This window comes from Cheilinus undulatus, linkage group 9, assembly GCF_018320785.1.
Source record: "Cheilinus undulatus linkage group 9, ASM1832078v1, whole genome shotgun sequence".
In the NCBI taxonomy this organism is placed as follows: Eukaryota; Metazoa; Chordata; class Actinopteri; order Labriformes; family Labridae; genus Cheilinus; species Cheilinus undulatus.
The window spans coordinates 17,287,571-17,311,550 of NC_054873.1; the positions used below are offsets into that span (position 1 = coordinate 17,287,571).

Sequence of the window (23,980 nt, forward strand, 5' to 3'; positions counted from 1 at the left end):
CAGTTAGTGAGACAGTCTTTACATTTTTATAGATAATTATATATTCTTGAATAAATTTAGAAGTGTATACTTACCTGTTTAAATTAAGTAAGTGGAGGAAGAAGTAGCTGGAGTTTTTCCTCCAAGTCCACGCTGAAGGTTCTGTACACAGTCATGAAGGTGAAGTCGACAGCCCTGCCATCATCAGTCCAGCCAGACGCAAAGACCGGCCCCCAGGATTAAAGAAAAGTCGATCCATCCTCCATGCTGATTTGAAGTTGCAGGTGCCAGACGCTACCTGGTGTATTAAAGCCCTGCCAGACGCAAAAGGCAGGACCTCAGGGTTTTAAAGAGTCTCTGTTCCTGTACATTTAAAGACATAAAATCATCCAGGTGCAAGTCGCGACCTGGAGTGTCAGCAGCCCTGCCAGACGCAAGGGCTGCAAGAAGAATTCCCAGCCCTGCAAGATAAGGATGATCCCCGGTGATTCCAGGAGGATTAGTCAGAGCATCACTCATCAAGGTGGCTTCTGCCTCTTTAGAGCAGCCTCCCCTGTCTCTTCCTCCTCATCACTGTCTTCTCTGGGCCGTTTTCTGGAGCCGCTGGAGCCAGAGGAGGAGGAAGCTGACTGGTCCTCTTCAGCATCATCCTCATCTTCAGACTCACTCCAGCTGCTATCGGAGCCACTGGAGCCAGGAGATGAGGGAACCACCCGGTCCTCGACAGCATCATCCTCATCTTCAGTCATGGTCCAGCCGCTGGAGTCAGGAGATGAGGGAGACATCTGTTATTCTTCAGAATTAACATCATCATCAGAGGAAACCACCTCGTACTCTTCGTACTCTTCGGCATCTTCCTCATCTTCAAACTCGGACCAGCCGCTGTCAGAGTCCTTGTCTCCTACAGGCCACAGGTGCCGGTATTAAAAGAGGAGATGGTCGATCCTTTCGTTAACGTTGGTGTGAAGCCCAGAGTGGGTGTTTCCAGGCTCATCTTCAGGCCACACCACCAGCTCTAGCACATGCAGCAGCTCGATGACCGCGTCAACCTCTACACGAAGTTGAGTGTCAGTGTCAAAAGCAAACACCTGCTCATCTTCATAAGGGTCTTGATATCTCCAGTGCCAGAGGTGTCTGTGATTGTTCTGCAGCTGGCTGATACCACTGCAACAAAAGCACGTAGTCTGAGGTCGATGCTGCGAGGTTCAGCACAAGGATCATCAGGCCACACCATCCGCTCTAAAAAACACAAACACTGATAGCTGTATTGAGCTCTACGTGGAGTAGAGCACCAGGTAGAGCAGGAGAGGGACTAGGCTCCCTCTGAGCAGCAAAGCTAGGCTCTTCCTCCTCCTGGTGAGCAGCAGGGGCAGGGACTTCCAGAGGACGGTCACCATTCTCTTGCTGAAAGTTTCCATCTGTGGAGGAAATCACAGAAAAAAGTCACATTTTGCACATCAGTAACTTAAAAGAGGTTCATTTAATCACTTTAAGCCAGTGGTCCTCAAGAGGTTGAGCTTCAGGTCCCACATTCACAACCCCCTAAAAAGGACTCTACAGCCCTACTTTTGGGTCCCGACCACCAGTTACAACCATGCAACCTTCTGGAAAATTCTAACATTTCCACTCAAATAGCTAATCATAATCATGTATCATGTATCATGCTAATCATGTATGTACAGATGAATGCAGTAAAAAGGCTTCACACTGGGTGTGGTTTCATCCAGGTGAGATTTTGGGTAAAAATATACTAACGAATGAATGCATCTCTTTCTGTCTCGTCTACCCCAGAAACAGAAAGGATGCACCAATACAGTGTTAATTCTGTCGCCTGCAACTATGACTACAAATCTTTTTCAGCTACCTTTAATCCATGACTAAGACTAAGAACAGCTACAAACAGATCATTAATTACAAAAAAAACCCATTGAGATTAAAACTACAGTAAAAATAGTTAAGGAATCCTGGACATTCAAAATGCATATTTCTCCACTGGGCAAATTATGTATGCCAGTATTTACATTAGGATATATTTGATATCAGTTAAAGTATTGATAGTTCATTAATATTAAACTTAATAGCAACTTAAACTAGTCAGAAGAACATAAATGCCTTACAGACTGTTTAGGCTGTCAGCATGCACTGCAGTTCATTTTCTTCAAAGGCACTGATAATTCTACTAGCTAACCAGCTAACTCTCAGCTAAAGGCTCATAAATGAAACATTTAATGAACATTTTCACTCAAACACTGCTCAATGTTAAAGAAATCTTTATTTTAGTACACATTATTGTAGTTGGCATGTGATGAACTTACTTGCAACATTTGGGTTCAGCTCACTGACGCTGGTCAGCGGCGTGTCCTCTATGGGTCGTCCAGGCTGCATTTCTCTTCTTGGTAGTCTTCATTGTTTTCATCCATCCAGGTTTGTACCATCGAGCCAACTGGGGTCAAATCTGAAATCAGAGGGGATTTCCAGTGGGACTTCAGTTCTAATAACCTTTGTTCTGTCGCCAGGGTTATTACACACTGCAGTGCATGCGTGAGTTAACCACTGCATAGTAAAAATGTGCACTTTTGTAAAAACACAAGATAGAAAATGCATTTCTCTCTGACAAAATGCTGTTGATCTCCTTTTAATTGACATAAAAACATCATTAGAAACCTTGAAATATGTAGATAAAGCAAATTCCTCTGTAGTTTTTTAAGAGAGTGAAATGTAATCACAACTCAGTTGGTGAAAGGCCAAAGCTACAGCTACAAACTAAACCCACAATTCGAAAAAAAAGTTGGGGCACACTGTTGCACAGTTGTGCAGAATGTAAAAAACAAGATGCAATTATTTGCAAATCTCATATTCATGTTGAGACATTTTACCTGTCATGAATAATATTAGCTCATTTTGAATTTGACGGTATCAACACAACTCAAAAAAGTAGGGACAGAGCAGCAAAAGGCTGGAAAAGTAAGTGGTACCAATGAAGACCAGCTAGAGCAGTATCAGGCAGAAAATCCTCATAATATACACAAACAACAAATGTGCAGCAAAGATCTTTAAGGACCAGACAGACACCTACAGCCTATAGCTGATTATTTGACAGACTCACCTAAGTCTTAACCAAAGCTTCACGCAGGAAGTGAAAAATTTAGGGCAAAAGAATTGTATTCAAAGTAATGAGAAAAAAACACAAGAGTAACATTTCTCACGATACCAAATCTTTACTTCTTCTTTCAAAAAGATTAATGTAATGCTGTCTACTCCAGTGCATTACAGACTCAATTTACTATACTGCTAAATATTTTAATTTTTCTTTCAATCATGAGCAGTCTGTTTTTCCTTACTTCAGTGGTCCCCTGCATATCATCTCAAGATGCACTCATCATGGTACAATATACACAATAAAATATTAATGTTGTTTGACCCATTTAGAGGTGAAAGATATGTACATTTCACTGTAAAATATTTTTAAAAGGCAACCCAGAAGAAGGGCTGCAAGTTTCCTAGGTGGCATGATTTATCCAGTTATACAGGATTTAAAATCTGTATACATGCCCCATGCCTTGGGTCTATTACACAATCACCAATGCATGCATTTTTTTAATTTTAGGCAAACAAATTACTTTTCTTATTTTTGTAAATGTTTTTCTTATTTAAATGAGAATGACATAAAAATAATCATTCAATACAACAATCCATGTTATATCTGCAATATGAGCCAAAATAGTCTCGGATTTTTTTTTTAAGACTTGTTGAGCCCTTGTTTATATGAGGATTTCTCCAATGCTATAAGTCAAACATATCTGTTACTCTGATCGAAGTAGATAAGTATTTATACTTCATGTGGCACGGTGAGGCATCATTTTATGTCATAAATATATACCAGGAAAGAACAATTAATATTTAATCTATCTAATATTGTGTTGGTTATAATATAGAATGACTGATTGAGTTTGTCAGAAAATACATAGAAGGAACCTATAATATCAATGCATTTCAAATTGCAAATGCAATGGGGCGGGGGCTGGTCCCAACTGCATTATTTTCACAAGTTGTTTAGTCCTAGTAGCAACTCAATCATCAATACTTTGAGTAAACTTTAAATGACCTACTTTTTACTTATACTTGAGTAGATTTATAGACAAATACTTTTACTCAAGTAGATTTAAACCAGAGTAACTGCATTTTTGAGTACACTAGTCATGTTCTTTTTCTACCTCTGGTTTTTCCTGTCAAATCATTTGACACTAGACGACGTTTGTTGAAATACCAGTGTGCATTTTAGCCCGAGCTTTTATGGCAATACATGGTTAGAATAAATGCTTTTGTACATTTTTACAACCCTGTGTCTCATTAAAGCACGTCTGTCTATGCACTCTCTTCTTAAAGCGTGTTGAAAAATTTACACATCTTATCATCAGAGTTATGTCACATTTATTGCTCTCTCTCTGTTGTGATTACATTAAAAGTGATTGGGTGATCCCGTGTCACGTGACCGTCCTTCGACAGGAGTTTCCACGACAGCTGAGTAGCAGCTAAATGCGTCTTTTCACCTGTAACATTGATCCTTCTGAACTCCGGCGAGTCCAATTTTTAAAACAATGGGAGACAAGAAGAGCCCCACAAGGTAAAGCTGCCGCTTACTGCCCGAAACGAGACTTTATCGGTCCGTTTGAAAGCAGAAGCCTCGGTCAATGGATGGAGCTGCTGAACTGTTCATGGCGGCTGTCTGCTGCTGGTTTAATATGGGGCAACTGTCTGTGTTAAAAAGAGAGCTCGGTCTACTAAAAGGGCTCTCTCCTGAGCGGTACACACATTCAGAGTCGCTTGTTATGTGTTTAGCTAGTGTTTCGTGTAGCATGTGCTCTTTTAAATCGCCTAGCGCTTTAAAAATGCGCCTCTCTCACAGTGTTTTTGTTTTGTTTTCGTCTCAAGGCCGAAGCGGCAGTTGAAGCCCTCCTCAGACGACGGCTTCTGGGACTGTAGCGTGTGCACGTTCAGGAACAGCGCCGAGGCTTTCAAGTGCTTGATGTGTGATGTCAGAAAAGGGACGTCAACGCGGTACGTTTTCTTCAACGGTCACGTTACTGCAACATTATTAAAATGATAAATGAAGGTACACTGTTGCATGTTTATCAGGTACGCCTATCTCTCACCATTGCCCTGCAACAAATCACAGCTTTAAGGAGGAAATGATCATTTGATGCTTTATCTGGTTTGCTAAATCGAGTTAAAACCTTTGGAGCTACAGCAAATAACCAATCGATCATAGCAATAACACATTAGTCGTTGGATTATCATTAGCTGGTTAATCACTTCTGCTCATTCTACAGAAACGTGTCTTTACTTGAATATTTCACTTGGAGAAAAAATACCTTTATCAATATTTTTTGTATTTTTACAAAAAAATAACATACAATTAGAACAAGTATACTTTATTTAACAATGAATTCTTCAATATATTTCATTTTAACCAATTACAAAAATGCCAAGCACAATAAAACTGCCCTGTCCCCATGGTAATTTATACGTAGATGGTTAGGAAAGGATTATGATTACTATTAATAATACATTTTTATTTTTAAAGCACTCTTCTAAACAGACATTACAAAGTGCTTTACAGAACATAAAACATGCACAACAGATCAAATTAAAATAAGAAAATTCCATGAGAACAGTTTTGTTTATGCTCTAGCTTAGTGCATAAAACCCAAAGATACAAAAAGTAAGTCAAAGCAGATACTTGAAAGACACTCTCTGGTTAAAATATGTTTTAAAAAGTGGCTTCAAGGAAAGCACAGTCAGCCAACCAGATTTTCTCAGGTAGGTTGTTCCAAAGCTTTGGTGCTTGGACTGGAAATGTGACTGACTACATGTGCCAAAGAGACTGAGATATAATCTCTATTGAAACTTTAATGTTTAATACCCCCCCCCCCCAAACACACACACACCCACACACATTTTCTAACCACATGACCAATTCATAAACTGAGAGAAAAAAAATGAAGGCATATCTAGGGGTGGAAATAGCCATAATCTCTGTTGTATCATCAACAGAATCATAACCAACAGTCTCAAAAATAATCACAGAGCTGAAGTTAGTGCTTTCCTTGACTGTTTTATCATTTTTACAATAATTACAGTGCAGTTTCCCTAAACTTTACTCAGTTTGAGCTAGTTGGACCTAATTAACTTACATGTTCAGCCAAGAAAGGAAAAGAGCTAACTGCAAGCACCCTATCTGTATTTACTAAAAGATGAAAAGGTTACCGCTCTAGCAGAAGGAAATGCACAAGGTCTTTAAAGGCATATTCTTAGAAGGATTAACTGAGTACGGTTCAACCTCAGTTCTTAAAAGACCTTGCATGGACCTGAGAGGTGCAGGGGAGTCTCAATTTAACACTTCAGTACTGTGTACTACTGTTTTATTGTTCCTATTGACAGTAGAAAACAACAGTGGGCTAACAGCATCTCTAGCCAAAAGATTAAAGGGCTACAGCACTACAGTTCAACCACCTTCGGGTACAGTGGGGGTCCCTGATCTCTTGCACCTTTATTTTTGGGGGTTGTGGGCTGAAAAGGTTGAAGACCCCCAGTGCAAGGTGTAATGGGATAATTTCTAAAGTCCCTTTCTTGCCAATACATTTGGTAAGATCAGATATTTTTCAGTGTAGTTTAAAGGGTTGTTTCACACTGATAAATTACATGAAAATAGTAGTGAGATGATCATGTGAATGTAAAAGCAAGTTCACTTGCTGGGATCTTGTTGCCTGTTCATACTGGCCCTGATGATATCCTTTCCTATGTGGCTCCAATCAGAGATAAAGGGGGGGGGGGGGGGCTTCACTTTCACATTTAGTTTGTTGCAAACTCCAAGCTGGCTTTCATGTGTTTTGCAACAACCTGAGGCTTCTGTCTAGATTCTCTACCATAAACCCAGATCAATGGAGGGCTGTAGGGATGTTTGTCCTTCTGGAACTTTGTCCCATCTCCACACACAGGATCTCTGTAGCTCGGTCAGACTATTGGTCACCTTCTCCCCGATTGCTCAGTTTTGTTTGGTGACCAGCTCTTAGAAGAGTCCTGGTTGTGCCAGACGTTTTCCATAAGAGAATTATGTTGGCTACTGAGCTCTTGGGAAACTTCAGTGAGGCAGATTTTTTTTTGTAGTCTTCCCCAGATCTGTTCCTTGGAAAATCATTGCGTAGTCTTTGCTCTCAGCTGTGAAGGCTTCTATAGAGAGGTGTGGGCCTTTCAAAAACATGTCCAATTAATATAATTAACCACAGGTAGACTCCAATCAAGGATGTGGGATGTAAAAACATCTCAGCAAAGAGCGACAGAAATGGGAGGAACCTGAGCTAAATTTCAAGTTTTGGTAAAGTGTCTGACTATTTGTGTAAATATATATATTTTTAAAATTTTGATAAATTTGCACATTTCTAAAATTCTGTTCTCCTTTTGTCTTGATAGGCTTCTGAGTGTAGATTAGTGAGATAAAAAGACTTTTTTTTTTTTTTTCAACTGTAGCGTCAGGCTGCAACACAAAATTTAAAAAGTGAAGGGGTTCTAAATGCTTTCTGAATTCACTGTGTATGCTAAATTATATGATAAAAAAATACATACTTTTTACAAAAAAGCCTATCTTTTTTAAAGAAGTCTTTTATAAGTAGAAGATGTGACAAACTCATAAATCTTGAGCTTAGTATTAGCAATATCAAGTACATATATTATTAAATGTGCCATTTTTGTTCACTTGGATTAGAATTACATTATGCAGAGATGTCTTCTCAACAGTCAGGAAATTAATTATAATTATATATAATAATTAATTATAATAACATGTTTTCGTATTTTTCTTGTGCTCATTGGTGTTGTTTTGCTTTTGTAAAAAGGTGGACCTACTGTTTTACATTTCTGGCTGTGAGCTCTACAATGGAAGTTTAACTTTTAATTTTAACCCCCCTTAAACTTAACAGTGGAGCAGTGTTCTAGCCACACAGAGTTACCTGAGCTAAAGTTTCAGGGCTATAAATATAACCATTCAACATCTGTCATCTTTCAGAAAACCACGTCCTGTTTCTCAGCTGGTCGCACAACAAGTAAATCAGCAGTTTGCACCACCAGCACATCCCAAAAAGGAGAAGAAAGAAAAATCGGAGAAAGAAAAGAGTGACAAAGAACCAACACAGAAGAAGAAAAGTCATAAAAAGATAAGGTAATGAATTCATACCTTTAAAGGAGTAGCTCATAGTCTGCGGTCTTTGATGCAGCTAGGCTTTGCCTGAAATATTTCGTTTCCTCCAAGCTGTTTTTCAAATCCTGTTTTTATTTTTCTCCTCACCAGGCCCAGGTTAAAAAACATAGACCGGAGTAGCGCCCAGCACCTAGAGGTCACAGTTGGAGACTTGACAGTCATTATCACAGACTTTAAGGAGAAAGCCAAACCCATGTCCACTTCAACAAGCGCTGCCTCAGCAGACCAACACAGTCAAAGTGGCTCAAGCTCTGATAACACTGAACGAGGGGTCTCCAGATGCTCTTCTCCCCATGGGGAAGGCTCATCGTCGATTAATGGAGAGACTCACTAATGTTGACACTTTCAGTCTGCACAGCCCCATCATTCTTCTGCACTCTCAACCAGAGATTAAACCTCAACATGCACGTTGTGTTTTTTTAATAATACTAAAAAAAGCCAGTAAGATAGCATTCGTCTCCATTTGGGGTTGTACTTTTCACCACCACCAATGATGTTAAAGAATTCCAAATCAGGATATTTGTTGTACACTCAATTCAAAGAAGTGTCACAAAAAGATCAAGCCTGGTGAAAGGGAAAGAGAAACTGTAGCATGAAGCCCAGGATATCAGTAGAACCGTGCCACATGTGGTGAAGTGTGTTTTAACACCTCAGTGTTACTGTAGCATCACACACAGTTGGAGGTTTGCAGCACAGAAATATTATGAAAGAAAATATGAAGAAGTCATCTCAGAATTTTAGGTTAACCTTGAATTATGTTATTCTTATTTGCACTTAATGGCATCCTGTGTTCATGGTAACATTTTGTAGCATTATTTCAGCTGTCAGTATATCATAACACTGTTGGTAAATGGCAATATCCAGCTCTTATTGTATGTCATTGGGTGCCAATCATTGTTTTACGGTCTAACATATGAATAATGATATGCTTCTTCTTCACTTGGTAGAATTAAGCATGATTTAATCTATAGAATGGTTTATATTGTCAAATAATGTTGAATAAAATAAGTTGTAGACATATTTTGGATGTTTTAATATTTGTTATGAAGAGAAGCTGTGTGCAAAATCCATACAAGTCACAGAAATTGCTCAATAGACTACTAGGGCTTTTTCACTATGACTTTTGGCCTTGCTGATCCAAACTAAGCTGCAAACAGCCTTCACCAAGCTGCAACCAGAGTGGTCCTGCTCTGGAGCAGGGCCCAAAGTGCACCCACCTTGCCAAATGCACCCTGGTGATGTCACAGCGGTTCCTCATTAGGGGATACCTCTCAGACGTGTTTTAGTAGCAACAGCTTCACTAAACTTTAAAATACCTTGGGAAAACAGCATGAACAGGCATAGTGGACAACTTAACCAAACTGCTTATTCTGGCAGATCAAAACAAAGCTTACCAAAGCACAACTATTTAACCCAGGAGGCTTCTTTCATGTGGTTAGTCGCCGTTCATTCTGTACCAGAGTGGGAATGATGAGGGAGCAGTTTGGAAAAGGCCCAACCTTGGGCGTACTCAGCATTTCCAATATGGCCGCCACCATTGGACTTTAAAATTTGTTTCAGGAACCACTGGACGACTTAACTAATGTAACATCGAGAGTTGGGAAATAATGAACATCTGAACTTTACTTGAGTATTTTTTTTCTGATGACTTTTCTACATTTTAGCAAAAATAGCTGTGCTTTCCCCTCCTTAGATTGCAAAAACAGGCTTATACTTGTTTCAACTCAGCACCATAGAGAGTATCAAAGCTGTTAAAACTCATTAAGACCAACATTGTCTTATATACAACAAGACGTGATGCAGGTAAAACTTTGAACCACATATTGTAACCACTTTTTTTCATCTTAAAGCTGTCGTGAGAAAGTATTTGCCCCCTTTCTGATTTTTTTTGCATATATTAATCACATTAAAATGTTTCAGATCATCAAACCAATTTTTGTATCTCACAAAAACAACTCAAGTAAATACAAAATGCAGTTTCTAAATTATGATTTCATCCATTAAGAGGGAAAAATCCCAACCTATCTGGCCATGTGTGGAAAAAGTAATTGCCACCTGAACCTAATAACTGGTTGTGCCACCCTTGGCAGCAATAACTTAAATCAAGCATTTGCGATATCTGGTGATGAGTCTTTTGCGTCGGTGTGGAGGAATTGAGGCCCACTCTTCTTCACAGAATTGTTTTAACTCAGCCATATTGGAGGGTTTTGCAGCATGAACTCTGCGTTTAAGCTCACACCACAGCATCTCAATTATATTTAAGTCTGGACTTTGACTTGGGCACTCCAAAACCATGATTTTTTTTTTTTCAGAGCTGGACTTGCTGGTGTATTTCGGGTCGTTGTCCTGCTGCATAACCAAGGAGCGCTTGAGCTTGAGGTCATGAACTGATGATCACCTTCAAGATTTTCTGGTAGCAGCAGAATTCATTGTTCTATCAATCACAGCAAATGGTCCAGGTCCGAGGCAGCAAAGCAGCCCCAGACCATCAAGTTCAACACTATTCCCAGTTTTCTCCATTTGTGGTTAATGGCTCTGACCATGGTTCGCTGGAGTCCCAAAGTCTTGGAAATGGCTTTTTAACCAGGCTGATAGATTTCAATCACTTTGTTTCTCATTTGTTCTTGATTTTCTTTGGATCGTGGCATGATGCGTATCTTTTTAGATCTTGTAGCCTACTTCACTCTGTCTGACAGCTTCTATTTAAGTTATTACTTGATTCAACAAATCTGGTCAGGCCTGGGTGTGGCCAGTGAAATTGAACTCAGCTTTCCAAGAACTGTGGTTAGTCACAGTTAGCTCATGATTTAACAACAGGGGCAATTACTTTTTCACATAGGGCCAGAAAGGTTTGGATTTTTTCCCTTTGATAAATAAAATCATCATTTAAAAACTGCATTTTGTATTTACTTGGGTTGCCTTAGTGAGCTATTAAAATTGATTTGATGATCCAAAACATTTAAGTGAGATAAATATGCAAAAAAAATCAGGAATCAGAAAGGGGGCAGATACTTTTTCACTGGCAATGTATAAGAATTATGGAGGCCACTTTGCCACTGGGAACCTTTAAGTGCAGCAGACGAGCTCAGATCTCTGAGCTCAGAGACAGGATTCTTTGACCTCATGGTTTGGTTTTTGCTCTGATATGCATTGTCGGGTGTTGGGCCTTCTATAGAGAGGTGAGTTTCTTTCTAAATAATGTCCGGTCAATTTTTTTAACAGTTATAGTTATATTTATTATAGTTATATTTCAAGTTATATTTCATTTTTTTAAATAAAATTGCAAAAAACAAAAACAATTATCAGATTCTGTTTTCACTCTGTCATGATGGGGTACTGAGTGTAGATTAATGAAATATATATAGTAAAGTATATATTTTCGACTATTCTAGCGCCAGACTGTACCACAAGAAAAATCTTAAAAAGTGAAGGTGGTCTAAATATTTTCTGAATGCACTTTGAAAGGTAAATGAGACTGCTTTGTAAAAAGTTTTCCAAGACTGTCACAAAAACGTACAAACCTAAAGTAAAAGTGAAATATTTAAAAAACCCTAAATGTACCAGAGATGATCTTTATTCTAATTTTCACACAATACTTAAACCCAAATTAATACTAGTAAGAGTAGCATCCCAATTTTTACCCTAACAGTCGACATTTTGCATGCTTCCTTACTTTTAGCACCAATACAAATGTAATGTATCTGTCAAATGTACACACCTGTACTGACAAATGACTGATCAAACAAAACACACGTGTATCAGAAGTGGGTGGGGCAGAAAAGTGTCAACACCGAAAGTGCCCTCAGCTTACCTCTTCTCTTACACCCTTTGATAGATTAGTACACTGCCGGCTTATCGGCCGCTAGCAATAATAGATAAAAATGTTTAGTTAGTGCTTAAGACTCTTAACACAAAATGCGATGCTACCTTCACGCATTTCTCCTGTGCCTGCTTTTCACCCTCTTTTCACTGCTGTATGTGTTCAGCCAGCTCGCCTCCACATTGGAGGACAGCGACAGCAGGGGTCTGAGGGAGCAGAGGGTAGCGGACAGAAGCAGTCATGACACCGGGTACCTTCTCAGGAAAATGCCAGGACTGGAAGGCCTTCACGAGCGTCAAGGGGGAGTTAACAGGTAGCTTAGCTAGCCACTATATTACGTAGGCATAACTTCAGCTAAAGGCTGAGTATGGTAGTGTTTTTTCTCGAGTAGTTAGTTTTCGACATATTTGCGATTTCTTTAAGTTTGAGAAATAAAAATGTTGACTCGCTAAAGCTAACGGAAATAGCTTTAACTGACCTGTGAAACATAGCTAGTTTTGTTAGCCACTAGGCTGTTAGGAATATAGTTTTTACAGACTACACATGAAAATTGTATTCATGGTTTCATTTTAGCTGTCTTGTTTGAATGTTTTGTGTAGTTTTGTGTTCATGATAACTAATGACATCTTGTTTAAACTTAATACCTAACTTGCCACCTGTTAGCTAGCAAGATAACAGTAGATCATCCATTAACGTTAATTCTATGCTTCATTAGCTTTCTGCTGGATTAAAAGCACCACCACCTGTTAAACTCACTGTAGGGGCACTTAAGGACATATCTAATCTTACAAATAAAGAGTTTTAATAGTCAAGAAGCAAATTCTGATGCTCAGGATCCAAAGATGATGTTTTTATTCTGTCAGGTGTAAGTCACAGTCAGTTTCTTACTGGAATCCATATTGGAGACTGCCTGCTGATGTTTGTGGAGTGAACTGCTTTTTTGGATCATCTCTTAGGTATGACTGATTTTGGCATCTTAAAAATGGCAATGTTTTTCATTCAGTAAACAGATTTTAACTTCTAGATATCTCTACCAGTTCAGTCAGTCACACGTTATTTATATAACCTTTCATACAACACAAAGTGCTTCACTGGCAAACAAGTAAATAAATAAAAAAGAAGCATTTATCCTTCCACCTCTAGTTTACAGTTAAAGCCATGCCCGTTGCTGCCTCTTAGGGTACTTTGTACTTACTCTCGGGGTTCACAAAACAAGCAGAAGTATAAGATGTGTAGCTAAAAGCCATCTTGTGATTATATGCAACTGAGGCTGTGCTAAACTGGGGAAAAATGCTGTGGTACCTTAACTTTCTCCTTAAATCTTTGTTTTACTTGTCATAGAGTCACACTTACTTTTACTCCATTAAATCTGTCAGCTATCTTATCACAGATCCTATTTATCATCTTCAGCCCTTCACACAGTAAAACAGTCATAGGCAGGGTAGTATTTTTTCATACAAAGTCCAAGTTTTGATATTAAATGTTGAGGCTGTCTTGAATCTCTCTTGTACAATGAAGGGAAACTTTAACCCTGTGCAAAATTATTTAATTTTATTATAACTTTGTAGATAGGCTGAAGTATTATGACTTGTAAACAGAAGGAGGAGTTACGGGCGGAGTTAAGGGCAACATGAACTTTGAATGTGTAACTGGTTGAATTAATTATTCCCAAATTTTATACATGGAGTGCTTGGAGGTATCCCAAAGCATGCATGATCCTTTCATTAAACTCACTGAATTTCCCACCTTACAGAGCAGAGGACCAATCAAAAATGTCTGCAGATATCTTCATCACTTTATTTTCACTTGAACTTGTGAGTGCTTTAAGGTAAAGTGAGCTTAAACTAATTTTTAATATTCTTGTTACTTTGTATTTGCTCTTAGAGAGAAGTCAGGCTCTGCAGTCGAAGGACATAGTGATGAGAGAAGTCACCTGGCTGTGGTGGCCTGTGGCCCCAGGCTGGAGGAGACTCTCACCATGCTGAAGTCTGCTGTTCTCCTCAGCAAAAAGCCTCTACACTTTTACATCTTTGCTGAGGACGACTTACAAGACAGCTTCAGGAATGCTGTAAGTGTTTTCTCTCATCAACAGAGCGCTTCTCTAGAAAACCTTCTGTCATGCTGCATGTATAAACATTTTTATGTCAACCTAGATTTAATACAGTTTTCACTTTAATACTATAACTGCCATCTGTTAAAATTAATAGGAAGCTATTTTTAAAATGTGTTTAACTTTGTACTAACATAATTTAAAAGTCTATCAGTGTCCGAATTGTCCTGAAAGTTTGTTGTGTAGCACTTGGTGTTATTACAACCTGTTTGTGTCCATGACAGCACCATGTGAGGCTATGCAATGAAACTCTTGTTGTGTCTTGGCCGACAGCCTGGCCACACTACACGTTTAATCCTGACCACTCATCATGTGCAAGTTCACCGGTCATCAGAGGGGGGCAGGTCAAGGAGTGTCAATCATAGCTACAAAAGAAGTAATCTGTGTGATAAGAGCGGTCTTTTGCTCTGGCAAGAAGAAATAACAAATAATTATAGACTCAATCTGATGTGGAGGAGGACATCATCAACCGGATGTCCTTCAAATAGAAGTTTAGGTTTGAATCTGATAAAATGTCAAGAAAATCGCCATATGGACACATAATGGACTGGGGGATTAATCAAACATAAGCACAAATGCTCTCCTATTGGTAGGCAACAGGATTCAGGTCATTGGCATCAGGTCAGGGTGTCATTTTGTCAAATTATGGCATGCTAGTTTGTTGAATTGTCGTCATGGGGCGTCTTGGCCGCATCTTTAATTATGTTACACAACAAGACTGTCATTCCAACACCCAAAATCGGGCCAGCCTTTGACGATAAGCTGTAATATTGCAGTTGTGCCAAAATCTGGCTGAATTCATGTAGTCTGAGCTGGCCTTAAGAAAGCATTAATTTTCCCTATTTATTTCACACCAGTAGTCAAAAAAATAGACATTGCCACAGACTTCCTTCTGTCTATTGCTGCACTACCTAATCAGAAGTCATAAACTATTGTTTACTGTGAAGCGTCTTTAGTGCTCATGTTACTGAGTAAACAAGAATCTGATGTTGGGGACATTTTAGGACTGAGCAATCAGTCCCAAGAGGATTTTGGATGTGATGGATCATCATCCAACAGTGATCCAGTTCTCGTTCTGTAGTTAATCTTTGTCCTTGCTTCTCTTAATCAGCACTCTTTTCGAAAGTCAATACACTCCTATAATGTTTAAATTTTACCCTCTGGTAGTTTTAGGTGTGTGGACACCCTGGCAGTTGTCGTGTTAATGGTGCATTTGAAGGGAAGCCTAGGTTCAAATATGTGTTGTTCTTTCAATGAACTGACATTGTTTATGTTTCCCTTTTCTTTAAGTTGGAATCATGGCCCAGGATAGTTCGGACCAAGTTTAACTTCACCATCTATCCCATCACTTTTCCTGAAGAGAATGCAAAAGAGTGGAAGAAACTCTTCAAACCTTGTGCCTCCCAGAGGCTTTTCCTGCCTGTATGTCTAGAATAACATAAGTTATCTGTTATTTTAATTCTAGCTACATATGTGCAAATTTTGCTTACAAGTTTATATCTGTTTTCAGTTGATCTTGAAGGAGGTGGATTCTTTGCTCTATGTGGACACGGATATCCTTTTCCTGCAACCAGTTGAGGTCATCTGGTCCCTTCTTTCTCAGTTTAATTCGAGCCAGTTAGCTGCCATGGCTCCAGAGCATGAGGAGCCTCGCATCGGCTGGTATAACCGTTTTGCCCGCCACCCTTACTACGGCAAGACAGGCATCAACTCAGGAGTCATGCTCATGAACATGACACGCCTCAGGGGGAAATATTTTAAGGTAACTGCAGGTGAATTATTTCTTTGTGTACCAAAAAATGTGCTTCATCTTCAAGTTTAATACATCAGTGTATAATGATTGTTATTAAAACACTAAATACAGATCAGAACTTACTTTAGACTGAAAGTTCTAAGAAAGTACTCTGATGTGGCCTCTGTCAATCTGTGAATTTTGCATGTTAATGCAAAGAAAAACCCCAAACCACTGGGAAAATTCTTTAAAAAATCAAGATATTCTGAGTTTTTGTATAAAATTTAGTTTATTGTGTGCAAAATAAAAGTAGAAATGCAGAGAGGTTTCAGGAATAATTGTACCACCAAGATTGACCAGCTGAGGTCACTGTTGTAGTTCTTTCCAAACAGTTACAGTGAACATATTCTTCAAGGAAACTGAGCAGTTTCTTTGAGTTGATCAGAGAGGTTAAGAAAGGATTTTTAACCCGTAATGTTATTGTTTCACAGATTCAAATTTTAAAGAATCTCCTCTTTATGAATGCATTTTTGTCCTCTAGAATGACATGACAGCAGTTGCACTGAAGTGGGAAGAAATTCTGATGCCCCTTCTCCAGAAGTATAAACTCAATATCACATGGGGGGATCAGGACCTTCTAAATATCATATTCAACCAAAACCCAGGTTTGTGTAACCCACCACACAGCATTGTTTTAGTCAGGAATGCTGTATTGAGAGACATGAAGTGATATGGAAATAAAAAATAAATCAAATATTTTCTGATCATTCCAATGGTTTTATTGTCCTTTTCACCCATTATGTATCTGTGGTTTACAGAAAGCCTTTATGTGTTCCCTTGCCAGTGGAACTACCGTCCAGACCACTGTATATACGGCAGCAACTGTCACCAGGCTGAACAAGAAGGTGTCTTCATTCTCCATGGTAACAGGGGAGTTTACCATGATGATAAGCAGCCAGCTTTCCGAGCTGTCTACGAAGCCATCCAAAAGGTAGAGATAGCCTCTGTACTCAGAATTTTCAGAATTTGGCAGTCCCATCTCATGGGATCTTATTTTTACAACAACCAAAAGTTTCTCCTGAGTTTAATTTATTTATTCTTTCAGACATAACCTATAGAAGTAATCGCAAAGGGGCTTTTTTTTCCCCTCTGCAGAGGGATCATTTTTATTGACTCTGCTACTACAGGTCTCTGTTTCTTTTGATGCAGATTGTGAGGGTAGGTCAGAGTATTTGGAGAAACATTTACCAGTCTTTACATTATCAATAGACACTCCAGGCCATTGCTTTTCTCTCATGGATGTTTCCATCCAGCAGAGCTTAATCAATAGTCTGTTAAACATTTCCGTCATTCTGTCTCAGCTCTCCCTAATGTGACAAATCAGCTCAGCCCTGCCCTGATCACCAGAATATCTACTGAAGATTGTATGTTTATGTTACATTGCATGGTGGGCTGTAAAACAGACCATGTCAAAAAGGTGTACACCTCTCCATCTCTATTGTTGAGTCATCTCAACAAAGTCACTGCTGTAATGACCAAGTATCGTTGACAAAAACTAATCTATCTAAAATGGCATTTCTGCTTTCTCTTTCTAATTCAGAGATTGTTCAGGATCATAAGATAAGCTAAGTAACTTGCAAAAATTAAGGATGTTTTTGTTTTTCCTCTAATCTGATGATACGATTCAATAACTATAAAAGAATAATTCATCCCAAGACTTCTGGGCTGTGTAATAATGTATGCTCTGGTTAGCACATGTGGACTAGATGTTATTGTAAGTAACCATGTAGAAGGTTGGTGTATGTGGGACTGGCTAAAAAATCTTTTCAGTGGAGTACTGAACCCTGAAATCCTTTGATTTCCTCCTCTTGGTTCAATGTGACAGCCTGATTTCTCTTTGCTAGAACAACTGGTGAGGGCTGTGTGTCTGTTTATGCCTTCAGTGAAAATTTAACATTTCTAAAGCAGTGTGCAGCCAGCCAAGGGGAAATCTCACATAAGTAGCCCTGTCAGCCATCACTAGTAGACATGATACACATGCTTGTCATTGAAGTCCTAATCTGCAGTTCTGTTGTATTAATTTTCCACCGAAGGCTCTTGGAGAGTGCAGTTTTGAAAGAAAGGTCTTATTTCCAGCATGAGTTTCTCACCAATCAGGACACAGCATATAGTGTCAAACCTAGTGATAAACAACACAGAAACCTCAGAAATACGGAGCTAAAATATCTCCTTGTGGCTGGTTATAGTATAGGCAGTAGGGGCTGTTATATAGCTGTAATATGTTAATTTGACCAAAATAATTATTTTATTTAGTTCATTTATGACCCCAACAGTGTCTGTCAAAACAAAATCTTGCCCCTGTACAAATGTAGCTGATGACCCCTGTTCTATAGCCCGTTTCAGACTGGGAGCGTGTTTTGCTGCTTGCGTGTAGCATGTCTGCTCTGGCTCCTGCCAGTGCGGCTTTCACACAGGTCAAGTTTACTGCCTGTCAGCCCAGTCTTCCTGCTCTCAAAGCCCTGTACTTCACAAGTTTTACCTGAATAAATCCACCAAGCTACCAAGCTACCTGATTCAGTGTGTAGAGGAAGTAGATCAGAAACTATTCAAAACAAGAGCGTTCTGTACAAGTGGAAGGAGTTTCTCTACAGAAATGCTAAACCGGGCTTTTAATTTGAAAAGCACAAACCAGAAAAGCACTTACTGTGTTTGACTTTCCTGTGACATATTCTACCAGTGTGGAGACAGAAAGTCTCACTAAAAGTAGATCTTCTGAGAACAACTTCATCAAACAGGCATATTTACACTTGTGGCCTTCCTCAGGGTTATCAAGAAACACATTGTAAACATATTCTGTGTGCATATGTGCTACAGCAATGTAGATATGGCTCTCCTTTTATCATTTTCCTGTCTAATATGGTCCATAGCCGCACGCGGTGCACGGAAAAAATAGGCGAGACTTCGAATTTCTAAACTCTCCATGCCTGAGCTGTGCATATTAGGTGCGCAAGACACGGCGCACATGCAGGCAGTCTGAAAGCCCTGACTTGTTAACATGCAACCAAATTGAAAATCCAGGCGTGTCATGGTCACACGTGTCACACTCCCAGTCTGAAACAGGCTCAGAGGTTCAACTGAGTGAGGCCTTAGTTTGACACCCTTAAGAGTTCCTCTTTCTTATTCTGATCCAAAAAACTCAAGACAACTCAGTAAAATAAACAAATAACTTGCACAGAATAGTTGTGTACTTTGTCATGGTTGGGTACTGAGTGTAGATTAATGAGAATAACAATGTTTTTTTGATTGTAGCAGCTTACTGCAACCAAAAAAACATACCAAAGGCAGCAGTATGATGATAAAAGTAACAAAAGCACACTCATATGATTCTCAGTCATAACAAGTGACATGTTTTAGTTTGTACAGCTCTCTAAGAGCATCAGCAATGCATGCCAGCGAATAAAAGAAAATCCTTTGAATAAGAAAGTTCACTATACTTCTGACTGAGCTTTTTAGATCCCAAAAATCCCATACATATCCAGCATCAGTGAGCGAGTATGTCAGCAGGAGACCTCTCTCTGCTGGATGGCTGCTCGCCTTCGATCTGCTCTTGTTGATTTCAGCACACCGGTCAACATGTAGGCAGCAATCGAGGGAGCAGGGGAAGCTTCATTAGCTCGTCTCCATCCATTACCGCCACAGGGCCCGGCCCGGCCACTATCAGCGCGGGCAATGTTCTCAGCCATTAGGTAAACGAGCAGGCTTCATTATGGGGCACTCGGCCCGCATGCTCCCATCAGTCTCTCAGACAGCACAAATACACATACTGAATCCATGGCAGCACATACCAGACTCCAACTGAATGAACAAGGTGGAAGTGAGCTGAGCTTTATCATTGCCTTGAAACAATGCTTTTATTAAATATTTAATAATATGATAGTGGTCTTTGTAGTACACATATTTTTAAAGAACCTGGTTCTATCGAGGAACTTTTCATCTTCTGTTACTATATTTTGTTGAAGCTTTTATCTGTGCTTCCTGTTGCTCCAGCTCCTCAGGCCCCCTCCTACTTTGTTCCCACTCAGTCCTTCGAGAACAGCATCCTAAAGCCTGGAGCAGGCAATTCTGAAGGAAACACTCATTTCCATCCCACCAAGAGCTCCTTAGTCAGCCCCAGCTCCCAAGGCAGGCTCTCCCAGCCAGCAGAGGAGCTCGCAATAAAGGGCACTACCATTACCCAGCCAAGCCCACAGAAGAGTTGTAAAATTTTTAGTGCTGATGCTAGTTTGAGACATCATGATGGCTGTGTGGACAGCACACCAGCAGCATCCACATAAAAATCGATAGGAGGCTGTTAATGGTGCTTTATTGCCTGCTGCAGTATATGAAAGACCATAAAGAAAGTGGACTTTGAGTAACCCGATGCTTGGACAAACGGGAGTCAAATGAGATGCTTTAAAATAATGATTTCGTCTTAATTTACTGGAGAAATAAAAGAAAGGTCTACTGTAGTAAAACAATCAGATGGCATCTTTATTTTCAGAAGCTTTGTTTCCACTGTAAAAGTTTTCCCTGGAAGCTAAGAACCTTTTGGAGAAATTGATATAGACATTTGTTTAAGTAGTCATTAATTAGTAAAACAGTATTCAGGTGACCTTTTACTCTCATTTTGAAGCTCAGCATGTGGTTATAAAATAGTCCTACTGACAGACATTGGCTTAAGTGTCTTTGGAAGCTGTTTGCTAGTTGCCATTAGAATAAGCCAACAGTAGAAGAGAATATTAGTATCAGGTTGCATTTCTGGCATTGTCATTTTGGGGTCAAAGGCTAAAAATTTTGGAAACCCGATCAACACAATCCCTGACTGATTGATTTAAGACAAGCTGCCTTAGTCTCCTCCTCTTCATGTGTGCCTTCACTTAAGCACACATATAAAAGCACACAGAGTTGTGCTGAGTTATGTCCAGGCCTTTTTATAAATTTATCATTCTCATATTTCCTATTTGTTATAAATTTACTCCTGTGTTTATTCAAAATCTTGTAAAAAGTTCTGATACCTTTCAAATACATGTTATTTCTGATTCTTTTGTTACATAATTGAAAAGAACTTGGTTGCACGCTATGAAAACTGATTCGTATAGAGGGAAAAATGGTTAAAGGTATATGTCCCTACCTGCCAGTTTAGGAACTGCTGATAGGGAATGCCAATATTTACAAGTGATATTTTGGCTACAGAACTGCACGTCAACTGTAAATTTTGGCCATATAAACAAATAAGTTACAGGAGTTTATGCTAGACCAGCAGACCTATGTCGGCTGAAGCCTTTTTCTTTATTCATCACCATTGTTACACTTTAAAGTCTGTTAGGGACTGAAATTAGCTAATTTGTTCATCCTAAAACTGAAGTTTTAGGTCTGTACTACATTTAAGTATCATGATCGATGTCAGTATCTCTTAAATTATTTTGTAAATATCAGCTGTACCAGCAAAAATCTAAAACCATGCATCCCTCCCTAATGTGCTTTAAACATTACAATATCTGTTAAATAGTTGTAAGTTCCATGGTACCAAAAGTACTAAAGTTCTGAGGAAAAAAACTTGTACATTTGTATTTCAGGTCAAAGATGCAAAGATTGTTGTAAGAAAGGGAGCATGCAGCGAGGGCCAATCAAATGAGAGTGAGCTCCACTGATCTGTTGCTAAAACAGAGCGGTGATACAGAGAAAAAATGTTATGTCTTGACTGTTTCACAGCAGTTACACTCTAAAGAAGTTAGAAATACACCCAGACCTTGGCATAAGCGTTAAGGAACTTTAGGATTTTGTTTAATGCACAAGAGGTACCTCTGTCTGCATGCTATGCACCTATCTCAAATACCTTGTCAAAAATGAAATGCATTAGCCAGTTTTGGGCATCCAGGAGATCTCATTTGTCATCAATATCCTATCAAAATTCAGAATTATGGTGTCATGACATCTCTAGCCCACATTGCTGGATTTTTCCTCAGTTGTGTGTTTTTCTTCTAGATTGGTTTTTGGTTGATAAATTGAAAGTTTTGGAACCAAATGTTTGCACAGTGCCTGTTCTTTTTTTAAACTCTACCTCTAATCTGTATATGACAAAAATATTGGATGCTAATGTTTACTGGACGAAGAGCTGGAAGTTTTATCTTTGCTTTTCACTTGAGGCCACAAAACCAGACTGTAATGAAGCATATCAGCACCGCTGCAGCTGTAGCTCTCACAGCGCTGTCACGCCTCACTGAGCCCAGTCTGTATAGTTGTGGTAATAGATATTCAAAATTCAAACACTCCAAATTGACAGATATGAATTAAATGCAGAGCTTTATTGCCTTGAACCGACAGTGACAAATGTGGCACTTCATTTGTGTGATCTGAATGCAGCTCTTATTGCCCCATGATGGCTGTCAACGGAGGTAACAGGTGTAAAAACACACACTTCATGTCTCTGTAGAGTAATGTCAGGAGGAGAAAGTGCTGAAATTAGATGCCAGAGACTTTTGAATGTAAATGCACAGATATTCATGACTTCTGTGTTTCTCTCCGTCACAGTATCAGTTTGGTGAGGACATGGAGACCACACTGCTTCAGCCCCTGGAGGAATCACTGAAAAGCACAAAAAATACGTACTGTGGCAGAGCCAGTCATCTGTTTACTAAGAAGTTGAAAGAAAGCATCATGTCTGTTCAAAAAGATGCCCCACAGAGATGATCAGGACATCGCTTCTGTAATTAGTGTCTGATGTTTCTCTGGGTGTGGAGGATTTTACACACTCCAGTGGAGATGAATGAAAAAATGACTCACATTAACAGTGAAGCATTTTCTGTTTACCAAGTACATATCAAGCCTGTGGAGGATGAAGTGGGTAATCAGTGGAAATTTTTCTTTTTTTGTTGGAATATGTCCGATGAACACACAGTCAGGTCATAGACATCCTCTCACTGTGAAGCAAAATACATAGAGAATTTGGACCTCATAGCTAATAAGAAAGACGCTTGAGGTCTGATTCCTGACAGGATTAGAAGCTCTGTCGTACCTTCTTGTCCTGTAGGGGTAAAAATGGTTAGTAAATGCATCCATTTTTACAATCAGGTGCAAAACAAGAGCAGACTGCATGTAGAACGACCCTTGATGGGTGTTAGAGCAGCAGCATGCTTTGTAAATAGCAATAGAAGAGGATTTGCTTGTCATGGCGCTGTCACTGACAACAATGAACTCTTTGTGAACCTGCCCTTTTAAATAGTCAAGACAATCAAGGTCGTTTGATCTTACGAGAACCCACTTTAAAGTGAAACAATGATAAGATGTTTTTGTGGTATTTTGGGGGGAAATCTTGATGCTGGGTAAAGTATTTTATTAGAGTTTTAATATAAGTTTTTGTACAGGATTTGTACGGGTGGTTTTTCACAGCAGTATATCATGGGACATGGATGTTGATATTGTAAGGTACTTGTTAGTTGAGATGTCTTAAGTGAATGATCAGTATTTATTGTTGTTGGACATCCGTGTGACAGGGAGCACTTTTATGTCTTCTTTTATAATGTAACCTGAGACTATTGTGTCGTAAACTCAGGTTTGGGAGTTGTCAAAGCATTGTTTACTGTTCTTTGTATTACTAGAGTCATTTCAGTAATGTAACACATTTTACTATGACTGGAACAAGATGTACATCTATAGAGCCATTAAATCTGCTTCCAGAATGATTAATCATAAATTTGCACTATAAATGATTGTAACACAGTCTATTATTATCCATCTTACCGAAAGCCAGCATTGACATTTAAATGTACAAAAAATGAATGGGAATAAATCCTTTATTTAAAATAATGTATAAGGTTGCCTGTGATGTTATTTGAAGGAATGCTTTTACAAATGCATGCTTGTGATAAGGCTGAACTTAGCCTTTACATCCAAATAAGCTATAAAGTATTTGCTTTGGTGAACAACATCCTGTTAGCCTGATAAACCAGATAGACTTTACATATCAGTTGCATGGGAGATAGTTAAAATGGAGAAAAATCTTTGGCCACACATGCTAATTAGTGAATTCAGGTGTTTCAATCAGAC

The 23,980-nt window shown here is 39.1% G+C and overlaps 2 protein-coding genes across 3 annotated transcripts; both read left to right on the forward strand.

Annotated features, from left to right (window-relative positions):
• The first annotated feature begins 4,466 nt into the window (after positions 1-4,466).
• LOC121515411 (YY1-associated factor 2-like) lies at positions 4,467-9,253 on the forward strand. The gene is made up of 4 exons (XM_041796165.1): positions 4,467-4,603; positions 4,912-5,037; positions 8,042-8,194; positions 8,324-9,253. Exons 1-4 carry the CDS (start codon positions 4,578-4,580, stop codon positions 8,565-8,567), a joined length of 549 nt encoding a protein of 182 aa, XP_041652099.1. The 5' UTR covers positions 4,467-4,577; the 3' UTR covers positions 8,568-9,253.
• Positions 9,254-10,910: 1,657 nt separating this feature from the next.
• LOC121514471 (glucoside xylosyltransferase 1-like) lies at positions 10,911-22,631 on the forward strand. Of its 2 annotated transcripts, XM_041794594.1 has the most exons (8): positions 10,911-12,366; positions 12,917-13,009; positions 13,938-14,121; positions 15,454-15,585; positions 15,674-15,925; positions 16,437-16,560; positions 16,714-16,886; positions 22,466-22,631. In XM_041794594.1, the coding sequence occupies exons 1-8, from the start codon at positions 12,149-12,151 to the stop codon at positions 22,622-22,624; spliced, it is 1,335 nt and encodes a 444-aa protein (XP_041650528.1). In that variant the 5' UTR covers positions 10,911-12,148; the 3' UTR covers positions 22,625-22,631. The 2 variants fall into 2 exon arrangements, with proteins under 2 accessions (XP_041650528.1, XP_041650529.1); XM_041794595.1 differs by lacking the exon at positions 12,917-13,009 and having other exon boundaries at positions 10,912-12,366.
• Positions 22,632-23,980: the final 1,349 nt, after the last annotated feature.

Coding starts and splice junctions, on each gene's coding strand:
- LOC121515411 (XM_041796165.1), top strand. CDS start 4,578: ATGGGAGACAAGAAGAGCCCCACAAG. Junction 4,604..4,911: donor GACAAGAAGAGCCCCACAAG/GTAAAGCTGCCG, acceptor TTTCGTCTCAAG/GCCGAAGCGGCAGTTGAAGC. Junction 5,038..8,041: donor AGAAAAGGGACGTCAACGCG/GTACGTTTTCTT, acceptor GTCATCTTTCAG/AAAACCACGTCCTGTTTCTC.
- LOC121514471 (XM_041794594.1), top strand. CDS start 12,149: ATGCGATGCTACCTTCACGCATTTCTCCTGTGCCTGCTTTTCACCCTC. Junction 13,010..13,937: donor TTTTTTGGATCATCTCTTAG/GTATGACTGATT, acceptor ATTTGCTCTTAG/AGAGAAGTCAGGCTCTGCAG. Junction 15,926..16,436: donor TCAGGGGGAAATATTTTAAG/GTAACTGCAGGT, acceptor TTTGTCCTCTAG/AATGACATGACAGCAGTTGC.